The 19122-nt window shown below is 43.2% G+C and overlaps 1 protein-coding gene across 1 annotated transcript; it reads left to right on the top strand.

Annotated features, from left to right (window-relative positions):
- The first annotated feature begins 10580 nt into the window (after positions 1-10580).
- On the top strand, positions 10581-15674 carry LOC139424751 (zinc finger protein ZFP2-like). The gene is made up of 3 exons (XM_071176868.1): positions 10581-10901; positions 10959-10974; positions 14434-15674. The coding sequence occupies exons 1-3, from the start codon at positions 10611-10613 to the stop codon at positions 15672-15674; spliced, it is 1548 nt and encodes a 515-aa protein (XP_071032969.1). The 5' UTR covers positions 10581-10610.
- The last annotated feature ends 3448 nt before the right edge of the window (positions 15675-19122 follow it).

Genomic DNA, 19122 nt, shown 5'->3' with positions numbered 1-19122 from the left:
CTTGTGCTAGGGCTGCATTCCATTTCACTTGTCCTAAGGCTGCATTCCAGGTCACTTGTCCTAGGGCTGCATTCCAGTTAACTTGTCCTAGGGCTGCAATCCAGTTCACTTGTCCTAGGGCTGCATTCCAGTTCACTTGTCCTTGGGCTGCATTCCAGTTCACTTGTCCTAGGGCTCCATTCCAGTTCTCTTGTTCTAGGGCTGCATTCCAGTTCACATGTTCTAGGGCTGCATTTCAGTTCGCTTGTTCTACGGCTGCATTCCAGTAGACTTTCCTAGGGCTGCATTCCAGTAGTCTTGTGCTAGGGCTGCATTCCAGTTCACTTGTCCTAGTGCTGCATTCAAGTACACTTGTCCTAGGGCAGCATTCCAGGTATCTTGTCCTAGGGCTTTATTCCAGTTCACTTGCCCTAGGGCTGCGTTCCAGTTCACTTGTCCTAGGGCTGCATTCCAGTTCACTTGTCCTAGTGCTGCATTCCAGTTCACTTGTCCTATGGCTGTATTCCAGTATACTTGTCCTAGGGCTGCATTCCAGGTCACTTGTCCTAAGGCATCATTCCACTACACTTTTCCTATGGCTGCATTCCAGGTCACTTGTCCTAGGGCTTTTTTCCAGTTCACTTGTCCTAGGGCTGCATTCCAGTTTGCTTGTCCTGGGGCTGCAATCCAGTTCACTTGTCCTAGGGCTGCATTCCAGTTCACTTGTCCTGGTGCTCCATTCCAGTTCACTTGTTCTAGGGCTGCATTCCAGTTCACATGTTCTAGGGCTGCTTTCCAGTTCGCTTGTTCTACGGCTGCATTCCAGTTCACTTGTCCTAGGGCTGCATTCCAGGTCACTTGTCCCAGGGCTGTATTCGAGTATACTTGTCCTAAGGCTGCATTTCAGGTCACTTGTCCTACAGCTGCATCCCAGTTCACTTGTCCTAGGGCTCCATTCCAGTTCACGTGTCCTAGGGCTGCATTCCAGTTCACTTGTAATATGGCTGCATTCCAGTATACTTGTCCTATGGCTGCATTCCAGTTCACTTGTCCTAGGGCTTTTTTCCTGTTCACTTAACCTAGGGCTGCATTCCAGTTCACTTGTCCTAGGGCTGCATTCCAGTTTACTTGTCCTAGGGCTGCAATCCATTTTCACTTGTCCTATGTCTGCATTCCAGTTCACTTGTCCTACGGCTTCATTCCAGTTTACTATGTTCTAGGGCTGCGTTCCAGTAGACTTGTCCTAGGGCTGCATTTCAGTAGACTTGTCCTAGGGCTGCATTCCAGTTCACTTGTCCTAGGGCTGCATTCCAGTTTTCTTGTCCTAGGGCTGCATTCCAGTTCACTTGTCCTAGTGCTGCATTCCAGTTCACTTGTCCTACGGCTGCATTCCACTACACTTTTCCTATGGCTGCATTCCAGGTCACTTGTCCTAGGGCTTTTTTCCATTTCACTTGTCCTAGGTTTGCATTCCAGTTCGCTTGTCCTAGGGCTGCAAACCAGTTCACTTGTCCTAGGGCTCCATTCCAGTTCACTTGTTCTAGGGCTGCATTCCAGTTCACTTGTCCTAGGGCTGCATTCGAGTATACTTGTCCTAAGGCTGCATTTCAGGTCACTTGTACCACGGCTGCATTCCAGTACACTTGTCCTATGGCTGCATTCCAGGTCACTTGTCCTAGGGCTTTTTTCCAGTTCACTTGCCCTAGGGCTGCATTCCAGTTCACTTGTCCTAGGGCTGCATTCCAGTTCACTTGTGCTAGGGCTGCAATCCATTTCACTTGTCCTAGGGCTGCAATCCAGTTCACTTGTCCTAGGGCTGCATTCCAGGTCACTTGTCCTATGTCTGCATTCCAGTACACTTGTCCTACGGTTTCATTCCAGTTCACTTGTGCTAGGGCTACATTTCATTTCACTTGTTCTAGGGCTGTATTCCAGTTCACTTGTCCAAGGGCTGCATTCCAGTTCACTTGTCCTAGGTCTGCATTCCAGTTTACTATGTTCTAGGGCTGCGTTCCAGTAGACTAGTCCTAGGGCTGCATTCCAGTTCACTTGTGCTAGGGCTGCATTCCATTTCACTTGTCCTAGGGCTGCATTCCAGGTCACTTGTCCTAGGGCTGCATTCCAGTTAACTTGTCCTAGGGCTGCAATCCAGTTCACTTGTCCTAGGGCTGCATTCCAGTTCACTTGTCCTAGGGCTGCATTCCAGTTCACTTGTCCTAGGGCTCCATTCCAGTTCTCTTGTTCTAGGGCTGCATTCCAGTTCACATGTTCTACAGTCATCAGAAAGACCGAGGCTACTGAGTCTGCCGTTTAAGAATATGGTGATTGACAGAGTCGAAAGCCTTGGCAAGGTCGATGAAGACGGCTGCACAGTACTGTCTTTTATCGATGGCGGTTATGATATCGTTTAGTACCTTGAGCGTGGCCGAGGTGCACCCGTGACCGGCTCGGAAACCAGAATGCACAGCGGAGAAGGTACGGTAGGATTCGAGATAGTCAGTGATCTGTTTGTTGACTTGGCTTTCGAAGACCTTAGATAGGCAGGGCAGGATGGATATAGGTCAGTAACAGTTTGGGTCCAGGGTGTCTCCCCCTTTGAAGAGGGGGATGACTGCGGCAGCTTTCCAATCCTTGGGGATCTCAGACGATATGAAAGAGAGGTTGAACAGGCTGGTAATAGGGGTTGCCACAATGACGGCCGATAGTTTCAGAAATAGAGGGTCCAGATTGTCAAGCCCAGCTCATTTGTACGGGTCCAGGTTTTGCAGCTCTTTCAGAACATCTGCTATCTGGATTTGGGTAAAGGAGAACCTGGAGAGGCTTGGGCGAGTAGCTGCGGGGGGGGCGGAGCTGTTGGCCGAGGTTGGAGTAGCCAGGCGGAAGGCATGGCCAGCCATTGAGAAATGCTTGTTGAAGTTTTCGATAATCATGGATTTATCGGTGGTGACCGTGTTACCTAGCCTCAGTGCAGTGGGCAGCTGGGAGGAGGTGCTCTTGTTCTCCATGGACTTCACAGTGTCCCAGAACTTTTTGGAGTTGGAGCTACAAGATGCAAATTTCTGCCTGAAGAAGCTGGCCTTAGCTTTCCTGACTGACTGCGTGTATTGGTTCCTGACTTCCCTGAACAGTTGCATATCGCGGGGACTATTCAATGCTATTGCAGTCCGCCACAGGATGTTTTTGTGCTGGTCGGGGGCAGTCAGGTCTGGAGTGAACCAAGGGCTATTTCTGTTCTTAGTTCTGCATTTTTTGAACGGAGCATGCTTATCTAAAATGGTGAGGAAGTTACATTTAAAGAATGACCAGGCATCCTCAACTGCCGGGATGAGGTCAATGTCCTTCCAGGATACCCGGGCCAGGTCGATTAGAAAGGCCTGCTCACAGAAGTGTTTTAGGGAGCGTTTGACAGTGATGAGGCAGTGATCGCTGAGATCCTGGTTGAAGACAGCGGAGGTGTATTTGGAGGGCCAGTTGGTCAGGATGACATCTATGAGGGTGCCCTTCTTTACAGATTTAGGGTTGTACCTGGTGGGTTCCTTGATGATTTGTGTGAGATTGAGGGCACCTAGCTTAGATTGTAGGTGTTAAGCATATCCCAGTTTAGGTCACCTAACAGAACAAACTCTGAAGCTAGATGGGGGGCGATCAATTCACAAATGGTGTCCAGGGCACAGCTGGGAGCTGAGGGGGGTCGGTAGCAGGCGGCAACAGTGAGAGACTTATTTCTGGAGAGAAAATGAGTAGTTCGAACTGTTTGGGTATGGACTTGGAAAGTATGACATTACTTTGCAGGCTATCTCTGCAGTAGACTGCATCTCCTCCCCCTTTGGTGGTTCTATCTTGACGGAAAATGTTATAGTTGGGTATGGAAATCTCAGAATTTTTGGGGGCCTTCCTGAGCCAGGATTCAGACACGGCAAGGACATCAGGGTTAGCAGAGTGTGCTAAAGCAGTGAGTAAAACAAACTTAGGGAGGAGGCTTCTGATGTTGACATGCATGAAACCAAGGCTTTTTCGATCACAGAAGTCAACAAATGAGGGTGCCTGGGGACATGCAGGGTCTGGGTTTACCTCCACATCACCCGCGGAACAGAGGAGGAGTAGTATGAGGGTGCGGCTAAAGGCTATCAAAACTGGTCGCCTAGAGCGTTGGGGACAGAGAGTAAAAGGAGCAGATTTCTGGGCATGGTAGAATATATTCAGGGCATAATGCGCAGACAGGGGTATGGTGGGGTGCGGGTACAGCGGAGGTAAGCCCAGGCACTGGGTGATGATGAGAGAGGTTGTATCTCTGGACATGCTGGTTGTAATGGGTGAGGTCACTGCATGTGTGGGAGGTGGGACAAAGGAGGTATCAGGGGTATGAAGAATGGAACTAGGGGCTCCATTGTAAACTAAAACAATGATAACTAACCTGAACAACAGTATACAAGGCATATTGACATTTGAGAGAGACATACAGCGAGGCATACAGTAATCACAAGTGTTGAATTGGGAGAGCTAGCTAAACAGTAGGTGAGACAACAACAGCTAATCAGCTAGCACAACAACAGCAGCTAAAATGGCGTTGACTAGGCAGGGAGGGTCGGATTAACTACACACAGAGCCTGAGTGCGGCTGGGGCCGACAGATAAAACATAAACAAGCAGAATGGAGTACCGTGATTAATGGACAGTCCAGCATGCATCAGCTATGTAGCCAAGTGATCAGTGTCCAGGGGGCAGCGGTGGATGGGGGAGGGAAGCTAGACTGGCGAGTATTATCCAGGTTAAAAAAAACTGGCTGGCTGTGCAGAAGGTAAAGCCGCTGGCAGTGGCTAACAATGACTAAATAGCTTGTAGCTAGTTAGCTTCTGGAGGTTCTTGAATGTGTTCTAAAAATTCAAAATAATAGTGATTCCGTATCACATTGGGTGAGGCAGGTTACCGGAAGGTATAATCGAAATTAAAAATCGAAAAGAGATTGAAAGTAAATATGGGTCCAGTGAGTGGTTGGGCTGGCTGGGGACGCGGCGACTCAGACAGTTAACAGGCCTGTGCTAACAAGCTAACAGTTAGTAGGCCGGGGCTGAGCAAGGTAGCAGTTAGCGGACCGGGGCTAAACAAGCTAGCAGTTAGCAGGCCGAATTAGCAAGCAAGCAGATAGCAAGGGCTAGAAAGTTAGTCTTTGGGGGACGTCGCGATGGGGTGAGTCTGTTTATGCCTCTTCATGCGGTGACATCGATAGACCGGTCGTGGGTCCGGATATTGTAGCCCAGGAGTATGCTTTGGTGGTAGCACAGGAGCTCTGGCCGGGCTAGCTTCAAGCTAAGTGGATGGAAACGCTAGCCAGGAGTAATCATCCGGGGTTGCGGTTAGCTAGTTAGCTAGTTGTGAAGATCCAGCTGAAAATGTTCCGTTTGCGGTGGGAATCCGGGGATAAAAAAATAATAGGTCCGTTATGCTCTGGTTAGAGTCGCGTTGTTCGAACTGGCGAGAGCTTTCCGAGCTAAAGGTTAGCTGATGACCAGTTAGCTGATGACCGCTAGCAATGGTTTGCTGGTAGTTAGCTGGCTAGCTTCAGTTGAGGGGTTCCGGATCCGAAGTAAAGATAAGTACTTTAGAAAAGAAAGCAGATCCGCGCTACATTGGGTGAGGCGGGTTGCAGGAGAGTATTTCGAAGTTGAGGTTTAGCAAAATGTTTTAAAAGATATGCGAAGAAAAATATGTAAAAAAACTATATATACAAGGGACACGACACGACAAGACGTCCGACTGCTACGCAACCTTGCTGCTAGAGATCTAGCTACTGGGTGTGCAGGTTTCTGTTCCATCCCTGCACTAACACCTGACATTGTGCTGATTATTTGGATTAGACACTATTCAATCATGGCTTGTTTTGGAGTCAGATGGATGTCTAAACCCACTGCCCATTTCCACAGCTGTTCTTCATGATATGAAATAAAGTGATGAATCTTTGAATGAAGTATAGTGTCTTTTTGGGTCATTGAACATTCCCTGTTTGTCTTTTTTATTTGGTTGTTACTCTAATTTAGTCTGATATTGCAGACTGATATGGCTGGCTGACAGTCTGTGAACTGAGTCAATCTAGTACCCACAGAATGAATGTTGTGGATATTTAATTCTGCTACATTTAAAAAGTGATTTTATTCATTATTTAACTAGGCAAGACAGTTAAGAACAAATTCTCATTTACAATGACAGCCTACCGGGGAACAGTGGGTTAACTGCCTTGTTCAGGGGCAGAACAACAGATTTTTACCTTGTCAGCTCGGGATTCGATCCACCAACCTTTTGGTTTCTGGCCCAATGCTCTAACCACTAGGCTACCTGCTGGCCCATAGGCGTGTCCAATGCAGACATGATGGATTAGTATTGACCTCATACAGTGCCTTGCGAAAGTATTCGGCCCCCTTGAACTTTGCGACCTTTTGCCACATTTCAGGCTTCAAACATAAAGATATAAAACTGTATTTTTTTGTGAAGAATCAACAACAAGTGGGACACAATCATGAAGTGGAACGACATTTATTGGATATTTCAAACTTTTTTGCCAAATCAAAAACAGAAAAATTGGGCGTGCAAAATTATTCAGCCCCCTTAAGTTAATACTTTGTAGCGCCACCTTTTGCTGTGATTACAGCTGTAAGTCGCTTGGGGTATGTCTCTATCAGTTTTGCACATCGAGAGACTGACATTTTTTCCCATTCCTCCTTGCAAAACAGCTCGAGCTCAGTGAGGTTGGATGGAGAGCATTTGTGAACAGCAGTCTTCAGTTCTTTCCACAGATTCTCGATTGGATTCAGGTCTGGACTTGGCCATTCTAACACCTGGATATGTTTATTTTTTTTAAATTCCATTGTAGATTTTGCTTTATGTTTTGGATCATTGTCTTGTTGGAAGACAAATCTCCGCCCCAGTCTCAGGTCTTTTGCAGACTCCATCAGGTTTTCTTCCAGAATGGTCCTGTATTTGGCTCCATCCATCTTCCCATCAATTTTAACCATCTTCCCTGTCCCTGCTGAAGAAAAGCAGGCCCAAACCATGATGCTGCCACCACCATGTTTGACAGTGGGGAGGGTGTGTTCAGTGTGATGAGCTGTGTTGCTTTTACGCCAAACATAACGTTTTGCATTGTTGCCAAAAAGTTCAATTTTGGTTTCATCTGACCAGAGCACCTTCTTCCACATGTTTGGTGTGTCTCCCAGGTGGCTTGTGGCAAACTTTAAACAACACTTTTTATGGATATCTTTAAGAAATGGCTTTCTTCTTGCCACTCTTCCATAAAGGCCAGATTTGTGCAATATACGACTGATTGTTGTCCTATGGACAGAGTCTCCCACCTCAGCTGTAGATCTTTGCAGTTCATCCAGAGTGATCATGGGCCTCTTGGCTGCATCTCTGATCAGTCTTCTCCTTGTATGAGCTGAAAGTTTAGAGGGACGGCCAGGTCTTGGTAGATTTGCAGTGGTCTGATACTCCTTCCATTTCAATATTATCGCTTGCACAGTGCTCCTTGGGATGTTTAAAGCTTGGGAAATATTTTTGTATCCAAATCCGGCTTTAAACTTCTTCACAACAGTATCTCGGACCTGCCTGGTGTGTTCCTTGTTCTTCATGATGCTCTCTGCGCTTTTAACGGACCTCTGAGACTATCACAGTGCAGGTGCATTTATAAGGAGACTTGATTACACACAGATGGATTGTATTTATCATCATTAGTCATTTAGGTCAACATTGGATCATTCAGAGATCCTCACTGAACTTCTGGAGAGAGTTTGCTGCACTGAAAGTAAAGGGGCTGAATAATTTTGCACGCCCAATTTTTCAGTTTTTGATTTGTTAAACAAGTTTGAAATATCCAATAAATGTCGTTCCACTTCATGATTGTGTCCCACTTGTTGTTGATTCTTCACAAAAAAATACAGTTTTATATCTTTATGTTTGAAGCCTGAAATGTGGCAAAAGGTCGCAAAGTTCAAGGGGGCCGAATACTTTCGCAAGGCACTGTAGATGTGTCCAATGCACTTGTGCATGTGGGTTGTAATTTTGATACTGAAACAGGATTTGCTAATCCTCCCACATTGTTTCCATGTTGCTGAGTTGTTTTCTCCATTTGAAATGATACTGTTAGAAATAGGTAAAGCACTCAAACATCTGAGAACTTGTGTGTGCTAATCATTAGTTAATAACTTGAAAGAAAACAAAAGGCTGATTGATACTGATCAGTGTGTGGGTTTTCTTTTTCATCAGACAATTAATGAGGCTCATAATCAGGCTGACCATGTTGAAGCAGACCAGTTTAGACTCATAATGAGGCTCACCATGTAGAAGGAGACCAGATTAGACTCATAATGAGGCTGACCATGTTGAAGGAGAGCAGATTAGACTCATAATCAGTGGTGGAGAAAGTACCCAATTGTCATACTTGAGTAAAAGTATAGATACCTTAATAGAAAGTTACCCAGTCAAATACTACTTGAGTAAAAGTCTAAAAGTATTTTGTTTTAAATATATTTAAGTATCAAAAGTAAAAGTATGAATAATTTCAAATTCCTTATATTAAGCAAACTAGACAGAACCATTTTCTTGTTTTTTTATTTACGGATAGCCAGGGGCATACTGCAACACTCAGACATAATTTACAAACGAAGCATTTGTGTTTAGTGATTCGGTCAGATCAGAGGCAGTAGGGACGACCAGGGATGTTCTCTGTTTAGTGAGTCTGCCAGGAAGGAGCAATGAATGGATAGTTCATTTATTTCCAAAGCTGCAATGATGGGACACACACAGTATGGATGAATGATCAGTAGTGACGGGCTATAAATAGCACTCCCACAGCAATTCTACATAAATCTACCCTATAATATACTGACAAAAAAACAGTTGAAATGTCTATCGAAGTTATTGTGATCGTATAGTGGATTTATCAATTCCTACTAATTCCTAATTGACTATAATAAAAATAAATACATTGTTTCCATGTGTCTCATATTCACTACATCAGAATATATTGTCATCCATTTTACTATCAAAATATATCAAATTATCCTGAGATTTGACTCAATGTATAATACAGAAGTATAATACACCTAAACTAACATAACCGGGCTGATAAACTGGCTGGTGTTCATGAGTTTATAAAACATAGACTTTATACATTTGTCATAAATTACCTGCATTGACGAGACACACAGTATGGATGAACGATAAATAGTCGACAGGGTAAAAATAGCACTCCTAAAGAAGATGCATTTTCCAGTTAGATACCAACTTGAAAGAGGGATTTTTAGCATAAAACCCACATGGAAAACTGAGATTTGCCAAATAACATATAAAGAGAGGCTGATTTGACACCAAACCAACAACAGTAGTTACTAAAACATAAATTGCTAATGTATGATTTAAAACGTGGATTTTATGAATCAATGTCAATTTTATACATTTCTATCCCAGGACCACTACATTTTCAAATTCTCCATAAATCTGCTGTGGATTACCCAGAATCCCATACCTTTATCACACGAGCGGCGCAGCGGTCAATAGCACAGAGTAGATCATCCATATGACGTTGAGAAATACTGCATTGTGGGTAGTTTAGAAGATATCCGGAAGTAAGTTAATAAATAAATAAATAAGTTAATAAAAATAATAATGTAATGTCAACTTTATACATTTCTATCCCAGGACCGCTCAAGTTTCAAATTCTCCAAAAATCTTCTGTGGATTAACCACAGTCCCATACCTTTATTACGGAGTGTAATACACTGAGTGTAATGTAAACACAAGAGCAGCGCAGCAGTCTAAATTACGGCATCTCAGTGATAGGGGCGTCACTACAGCCCCCTGTTCAAAACCAGGCTATATCATAACAAACTGTGATTTGGAGACGCATAGGGCAGCCCATTATTGGCCCAGCATCGTCTCTGGGTTAGGGTTTGGCAGGGGCAGGCCGTTAATGTAAATAATAATTTGTTCTTAACTGACTTGCCTAATTAAATAAAGGTTAAATATATTTAAAAAATGTAACTTCATTACATCGTTACACTGGCATACAAACTAAGTAGCACAGAGTTGATCATCCATTTGACGTGAAGAAATACTGCATTGTGGGTAGTTTGGAAGAGTTCACAAAATAAGTTAGTAAATATGTGAAAACGCAAAAACATAACTGTTTGTACTTATAGGTAACCATAAAGTGACTACAACTAGCTTACTAAGTCTTTATCCACACTGTGTTGTTACACTGGTGAGTAAAAACTCACGCTTCCTACACTTTAACGTTGTCTGAAGATGAAATATACATTTTACTCAACTGCGTTACCCACTCCAGTCAGCAGATGGCGGTCTGGGAATTTAAGGTTATGCTGTTGGTGTGACCTATAATCGAGTGGACGGAACGCTTCTTTCATCAGCCGCAACAGTTAGTCAGACACCTCGGTAGCTTGCTAGACAAAATAGACGAACCAATAAAGGTCTTTAGACGCTTTCGTGTATATTAGCCAGTGTGTTTTAAACCCACTTCTGTCGTGTAGTTAGTTATCCGATCTAATTTCATATTTACGGTGTTGTAGTTATTAGTCAGCTATCGGGCTTGTTAAGTTAGCATTAGCCTAGCTAACATCTCCGATCATGCGGTCACTAAGCTACTCTCCTGCTAAAGAAGTGAAAGAGGAGGAGGAAGAGAAGGTTGTTACAATACAAAAACAAGTAGCGGATGAGGCTGTTACAGTGAAAGAAGAAGAGAAAGAAGTTTCAGTGAAAGAAGAGGAAGATGCGTTCAGAGTGAAAGAGGAGGATGTTACAGTAAAGGAAGAGGAGAAAGAGGAGGATGCAGTTTTTGGAGTGAAAGAGGAGGAGGGGGAGATGACTGTCACATCGAAAAAGGAGGAAGAAGAGGAGGAAACTGGATATCTGGGCCCGGTTTACCAAAGGTATCATAAGGCATCAAATGGTTATAACGATGATCGTGCTGATTAGGCCCTGGTTAACACTAGTAAGTACTGTCTTAAAAACAGAGGCACAAACTCTGCAGTTGTTGAACTGATGTTTGGTGTTAAAGGTGTAATCTGCAATTGTTACATCCATATTTGGATCTTAAATTATTCATTTATAACCATTGATTCTTGAAGAATATAACACATGCCTCATGAGCTTAGTTCAATTGTTGTACCCCATCAGAACCCCAAGTAAACTTGTTTAGAAACAATGTAAACCAACACTGTATAGCCTCAACATGGTTAAAACTATAATGTTGATATCATGGATGGTCAGTCCTTGCCTCTGAAGGTCTGTCTATGAATTTGAGACTAGTTACATTTCTCCAGCCCCATCCATCATTTTATTAGCAAAACAGTGGTGGAATGACAGATTTGTTATTGTTTGAACTGCAGATTGCTGGGTTGTGTGTTTTTTTTAAACAGCAACAAAATGGCTGCCCAGAGGCTTGGTTTGGTGAACAGCTGAGGGATGGGGGGAGGAGAAGTGTAACCACTCTCACATTCATAGAGAAAGCTATTGTATCAACCATAACCTAACACCTAGCGACCTCGTCAAGAAGTTCAGAAATCTTGGCGTAACAGTTATAAGGTGTTGTCTTGACAGTCACTGGACCCAGGTTTGTGTTCAGCTCAGGGCTACCCCCTGAATTCACTACACTATGAATATCAGGACTGGCCACGCACGATGACATAATGATAGTTTAACCAGGTTTCTAGGCTATATAGTATATTCTAGAATTCATCCATGATGTCATAATGATAGTTTACCTAGGTTTCTCGGTTAAATAGTATATTCTAGAATTGCCAGTGTTCATTTCCTGTGGAGGCAAATTATTAGAGCTGTTGATAAGTCATTGTATAATATTCAATATTTCATGCCATTACATTAAAGGCAAGACATACCTAGATTGAATTACATTCATGAATTGGTTTGAAACCTTTGTTTTAAACCCTCCTCAAAATTGGTGCCTTGATAGATTTGTATTTTTGTTGTTGTCATGAAACACTATTTTTATTTTATTTTTAAATGTAATCTTTATTTAACTAGGCAAGTCAGTTAAGTTATTGCAATATATTACGATCTCTTTTTCTATTTTTAAATTAAAAATACATACCGGCAGCCCGCCCCACCCAATGTCATACGGATCTGCTATTTTTTTAGACCTTAGAAGCTGGCCATCAGAAGATAACCAGCTAATTAGCTACTAGCTATTTAGTCATTGTCAGCCACTGCAAGCGGCCTTTAGCTTTTTTAGCTCAGACACCAGCCGCTTTTAGCCTGGATAATAACTGCCAGTCAACACAGCCCGATATCATCCATGAGCATATCGGACTGTTTTTCTCCACTACGTCACTGTATTCCTGCCTTAAGCTCTGGACCATTACACTGGATAATCGCAGCTAGCTGCTACCGACTGGCCCAGCCCCGACGCTAGCCTTGAGCCAGAGCAATTTTTCAGAGAAGTCAGTAACCAATACACACAATCAGTTAGGAAAGCAAAAGCTAGCTTTTTCCAACAGAAATTTGCATCCTGTAGCTCTAACTACAAAAAGTTTTGGGACACTGTAAAGTCCATGGAGAATAAGAGCACCTCATCCCAGGTGCCCACTGCACTGAGGCTAGGAAACACTGTCACCACCGATAAATCCACGATAATCGAGAATTTCAAGAAGCATTTCTCTATGGCTGGCCATGCTTTCCTCCTGGCTACCCCAACCCCGGGCAACAGCTCCCCACCCCCCCGCAGCTACTTGCCCAAACCTCCCCAGCTTCTCCTTCACCCAAATAAAGTATAATTCACCCTGTAAAGCATAATTTCAAAATCTGAGACGACAGGGTGATTAACAAAAGGCTAAACTGTGTTTTGCTATATTTCACTTGTGATTTTCTGAATATTTTCTAGTAAGATTATTTGACCGTTGCGCTATGCTAGTTAGCGTAGTTGGGGGGTGGTGGTTCTAAGAGGTTAACAGCCTTGGTTTCTCAAATGACTGACTTGCCTGGTTCACCAACTACCTCTCAGAACTACTTCTCAAGAGTTCAGTGTGTCAAATCGGAGGGCCTGTTCGGATCTCTGGCAGTCTATGGGGGTACCACAGGGTTCAAATTTCTGGCCGACTCTTTTCTCTATATATACCAACAATGTTGCTCTTGCTGCGGGTGATTCCTTGATCCAACTTTACGCAGATGACACCATTCTGTATACATGTGGCCCTTCTTTGGGCACTGTTAACAAACCTCCAAACGAGCTTCAATGCCATACAACACTCCTTCCGTGGCCTCCAACTGCTCTTAAACGTTAGTTAAACTAAATGTATGCTCTTCAACCGATCGCTGCCCGCACCCACCCTTCCAGCATCACTACTCTGGACGGTTCTGACTTAGAATATGTGGACAACTATAAATACCTAGGTGTCTGGTTAGACTCTCCTTCCAGACTAATATTAAGCATTTCCAATCCAAAATTAAATAAAATAACGGCTTCCTATTTCGCAACAAAGCCTCCTTCACTCACGCTGCCAAACATACCCTCATAAAACTGACTATCCTACCGATCCTTGACTTCGGTGATGTCATTTTCAAAATAGTCTCCAACGCTCTACACAGCAAACAGGATGCAGTCTATCACAGTTCCATCCGTTTTGTCACCAAAGCCCCATATACCACCCACCACTGCGACCTGTATGCTCTCGTCGTTGGTAATGAGAACTTGTTCTCGACTGGCCTACCTGGTTAAATAAAGGTGAAATACAAAACAATCTTAACTTTATTAGCATCATTCAAATGGATACTGTGATTAACGCGGTTCTTCAATAATTACACACAATTCTTAATACTGTTAACATTATAGAACATTATATTAAGCAGGACTTTCAAATGAGCCTTACAATTATAATCCAAAGTAGTGTTAAATGTACTCATAAGCAACCTGGAAATGGAGGTGAGTTTTCCCCCATTCACATTCAGAATACATTGTGAAAAACTAAAATCTTTGCTCACCATTTTTGATCCAGGCAGATATACGACATCCATAACTATCGGCTTCCTCATTACCAGATATACTACATCCATAACTAGCGGTTTCCTCATTAGCTTAGCAGGGAGGTGTTTCTGCAATCAAATTTTGTGCCCATCGCCCTTGCGCCACAATTTTATTAAACACAGAAAGGGGCCTATATTGGAGACCAAAAGTCGTCTGGCACACTGCTTAGAGTTTCAACAACATGAATAACTTATTTCTAGCCTACAATCATCAAAGTTACTACTAATGTGAAAACAAGGCAAAATATGACTATTCTTGCTCATTTTAAGACAATTGTCAAATAATTTTAACATTCATTACAGACGTCAATTGTTGTACAACATCATGGCTACTCCGTTGGCCTACCCTTTCTTTTACAGTGGTTTTCTGCTGTTGTGGGCCTTCATTCATCTGACTTTGTTGTTCACACAGGAGAGACACGGGACTATCGTGGATCCTCTGGGGAACCTCAACAACATCATGATGCTGAAGAGGCAGAGAAGAGTCTCTCCAGATCAGAATACCTCAAAAAACACCTGCAGAGACCCACAGGGAAGAGAACTCACTGCTGCTCTGACATTGGGAAAAGATTCACCTCATCAGGCATTAAAATTCATCAGAGAATCTACACAGGAGAGAAACCTTATAGCTGTGGTCAATGTGGGAAGAGTTTTACTAAATCTCGCTATCTGACGCTACATCAGAGAACACACACAGGAGAGAAACCTTGTAGCTGTGATCAATGTGGGAAGGGATTTGCTACATCTGGCTCTCTGACGCTACACCAGAGAACACACACAGGAAATAAACCTTATAGCTGTGATCAATGTGGGAAGAGTTTTGTTCAATCTGGCCAGCTGACTCAACACCAGAGAACACACACAGGAGAGAAACCTTATAGCTGTGATCAATGTGGGAAGAGTTTTAGTCAATCTGGATATCTGACAGTGCACCAGAGAACACACACAGGAGAGAAATCGTATAGCTGTGATCAATGTGGGAAGAGTTTTACTACATCTCGCTATCTGACTCTACATCAGAGAACACACACAGGAGAGAAATCTTGTAGCTGTGATCAATGTGGGAAGAGATTTGCTACATCTGGCTCTCTGACACTACACCAGAGAACACACACAGGAGAGAAACCTTACAGCTGTGATCAATGTGGGAAGAGTTTTTGTCAATCTGGAGAGCTGACAGTGCACCAGAGAATACACACAGGAGAGAAACCTTATTTCTGTGATCAATGTGGGAAGAGGTTTGTTCAATCTAGCCAGCTGACTCAACACCAGAGAATCCACACAGGAGAGAAACCTTATAGCTGTGGTCAATGTGGGAGGAGTTTTACGACAACTAGCTCTCTGACAGTACACCAGAGAAAACACACAGGAGAGAAACCTTTTAGCTGTGGTCAATGTGGGAAGAGATTTGCTACATCTGGCAATCTGACTCTACACCAGAGAACACACACCGGAGAGAAACCTTATAGCTGTGGTCAATGTGGGAAGAGATTTGCTACATCTGGCAATCTGACTCTACACCAGAGAACACACACAGGAGAGAAACCTTATAGCTGTGATCAATGTGGGAGGAGTTTTACTTCAACTAGTTCTCTGACAGTACACAAGAGAACACACACAGGAGATACATCTCATAGCTGTGACCAGAGGTAATCTGATAAAAGATCTCTGATCAAATATTACAAAATACATACAAGAAGGATTTGTTTCATGATTTCAATGAATTAATGTCACAATGTTTTAACATTGTAGTAACATTGTAGTAGGAGTATTTTAATGATGTCACAATGTAGAAGCCTAAATGTTTCCCCCCTTATGAATTGATTTCAACATGATATGGATATTAGCCTCAGGGGGGAAATCCAGGTGAAAAATCCAGGCTCTGAAATGGAAGAGTACTATTTATGTGATTTAACAAAAGTGGACAAACAAAATAAGAGATCAAATCAAATGTATTTATATAGCCCTTCTTACATCAGCTGATATCTCAGAAACCCAGCCTAAAACCCCAAACAGCAAGCAATGCAGGTGTAGAAGCACGGTGGCTAGGACAAACTCCCAAGAAATGCCAAAACCGAGGAACAAGGCTATGAGTGGTGGCCAGTCCTCTTCTGGCTGTGCCGGGTGGAGATCATAACAGAACATGGCCAAGATGTTCAAATGTTCATAAATGACCACCATGGTCAAATAATAATCACAGAAGTTGTCGAGGGTGCAACTGGTCAGCACATCAGGATAGGCGATCATTAAGAGTATCTCTACCACTCCTGCTGTCTCTAGAGAGTTGAAAACAGCAGGTCTGGAACAGGTAGCACGACGGGTGAACAGGTCAGGGTTCCATAGCCACAGGCAGAACAGTTGAAACTGGAGCAGCAGCACGGCCAGGTGGACTGGGGACAGCAAGGAGTCATCATGCCAGGTAGTCCTGAGGCATGGTCCTAGGGCTCAGGTCCTCAGAGAGAGAGAAATAAAGAGAGAATTAGAGCATACTTAAATTCACACAGGACACCAGATAAGACAGGAGAAGTACTCCAGATATAACAAACTGACCCACTTTGCCAAAGCACAGCCCCCACACCACTAGAGGGATATCTTCAACCACCAACTTACCATCCTGAGACAAGGCTGAGTATAGCCCACAGAGTTCTCCGCCACGGCACAACCCAAGGGGGTGTGCCAACCCAGGCACGAAGATCATGTCAGTGACTCAACCCACTCAAGTGACGCACCCCTCCTGAGCCAGTGACTCAGCCCCTGTAATAGGGTTAGAGGCAGAGAATCCCAGTGGAGAGAGGGGATCCGGCCAGGCAGAGACAGCAAGGGCGGTTTGTTGCTCCAGATCCTTTCTGTTTACCTTCACACTCCTGGGCCAGACTACACTCAATCATATGACCAACTGAAGAGATGAGTCTTCAGTAAAGACTTAAAAGGTTGAGCCGAGTCTGCGTCTCACATGGGTAGGCAGACCAGTCCATAAAAATTGAGCTCTATAGGAGAAAGCCTCCAGCTGTTTGCTTAGAAATTCTAGGTACAATTAGGAGTTGTGTTAAACTTACCACGTTGGCGACCCACTTGAATCAAAATGTAGCTAGCCGTTTTCTACAAATTGTCCTCTAACCAGGGATGTACACATTACTCCCAGATTCCGTGTGGTTTTTGAGCTGTTAGTTTTAACAGGACGTGCAACCTCATCTCCCTCCTCTCGCACAAATGATTTTAGCATGATATCGATGAGTGATGACAAATAAGTGTTGCATTCCCTTGTTTAGCGACCCCTAAATTTAAATGCATCACTCCCAAATGTAGCTGACTCTTCTGCAGGTTGTCCTCTAACCAGTGAGGTAAAATATATCTCCCATTTCCATGTGTTTTTTTTGTTGTGTCAGTTTCAACAGCACGTACAACCTAATTTCCCCCCAAATCGATATCAGTGATTTATTGCTACTTGTCAAAACAACAGCGTTTTTGGTGCTTGTGCAGTTTATTATAAGGAGCTTGTTTGAAAAAATACAAGGTATATGATTATTGTGGCAGATCTTTGTGTATATAGCACATGTTAGGATTTCAATTTATCCCAAACTGTTTCTGCATATTGGTTATTGATTCGAACACGTTAAAACTGTGTTTTCACATTGGGCTATCCCACCAAGCAAAATGTAATTGAAAAGATGTTGAAAATATGACTATGCAATCAAATATTTCATATTTACATTTCATGTAACATTTGGTAGTGATATTTATTCATGCAACCAACTGACAATTTTTTGGTACAATTATATTGACATTGTTGCCCTGTTTTGGTTAATTCTCACATGTGCCAAATCAAATGTACTAGAGCATGACATTGGGGACTTGGCCCTGATCCAACAACATGCCTATTGAGTGAACCCTGAAAAGAGAGAGAAGCTCCGCAGTGAGGTGGAAAGTTACCACGGATATCGCAGGAGTTTCCTCTTGAAATCAGACATGTCCGTGGTAAGGAAAATTTGGTTGCTGAATATCTCTGGGGTCAAAAAGATTTGTGTTTTGCATTTAGCCAGTGTGTTTGGAGTTTTATCTCTTATTCTTTTCCGTATTGAAACGGCACTGTTGGTTAGGGGCTCGTGAGGAAGCATTTCACTGTTGTATTCGGCGCATGTGACTAATACAATTTGATTTGAGTTTTGTTTGGGCTCGTTCCAAGGGGATGAGAGTTCGAGAAGCTAGTGAGTTTTAGGAAGACGAGAGTTCTAGAAGCTAGTGAGTTTTAGGAAGACGAGAGTTCGAGAAACTAGTGAATTTTAGGATTCTATAGAAAGAAGAAGGAGAAAAAAACTAATACAATTGTTTATTATTATTTAGGATTAGGTGTTTTTTCTTGTTTTTAATTGTTGACAGCCAGTAGACACCATGTTTATATTGGTGAAGGTGAAGCATTGTAGTTGATTATAATGTGAAATGGAAGTTGTTTTCTGTTGGCGGTGAGCAAACTTGTCCAACAAGCATATAGGATATATTTATTGTCTTAAGGGGGAAAGTGTTCCAGGCTTTGGTTTTTCCATTTATGTTTTGAGGTTGGACTTCAGCACGTCTAGCTCTTTAGCACGTAGGACGCACTGATTGGTGTCACCTCGTTAGTCGTTATGTGTTACACCTGTGCAGGCTTGCCCATCTCATTAGTGGGAAGGTGTTTCACCTGAGCTGGTCCAGGTTCTATTTAAGAGAGTCAACAACTTTAGTTGCTCCACCTTTTTGGTTTAAGATGTTTTTCATTTCAGGTTGAAGCTTCTTTCTGAAGAGAGCTTTTTTTTTGAAGAAAAAAAAATGAATACAAACAAGCAAACCTGGTCGGTTCCGGGGATTGGTATAGCAAATACTGTAAGATTTTCATGGACTGAAAAGGAGATGGAACCTTGGGGCAGGGAAACTTTTGGAAGGACCATATTGATGGGATGCCTCAGGATAGAGGTGAAGGAAGTACTCTGCCTTCAAGGCAACCCAAATGAAAAGGGTTTTGATGTGACGTTTCACAAGCAAGAGAAACATGATGATGTATTGAAGATGGCAAAGGAAGCGGAAAGAAAAGGACCCCTGTGCCATTATGCGGTGACCAGCCTGGCAA

This window comes from Oncorhynchus clarkii, chromosome 13 (genome assembly GCF_045791955.1).
Source record: "Oncorhynchus clarkii lewisi isolate Uvic-CL-2024 chromosome 13, UVic_Ocla_1.0, whole genome shotgun sequence".
Taxonomy (NCBI): domain Eukaryota; kingdom Metazoa; phylum Chordata; class Actinopteri; order Salmoniformes; family Salmonidae; genus Oncorhynchus; species Oncorhynchus clarkii.
The sequence above is the reverse complement of the archived record's forward strand: the minus strand, read 5'-3'. Positions and strand labels throughout refer to the sequence as shown.

Bases quoted from the DNA above. Each gene is read 5' to 3' on its own strand.
- LOC139424751 (XM_071176868.1), top strand. From the start codon at position 10,611: ATGCGGTCACTAAGCTACTCTCCTGCTAAAGAAGTGAAAGAGGAGGAG.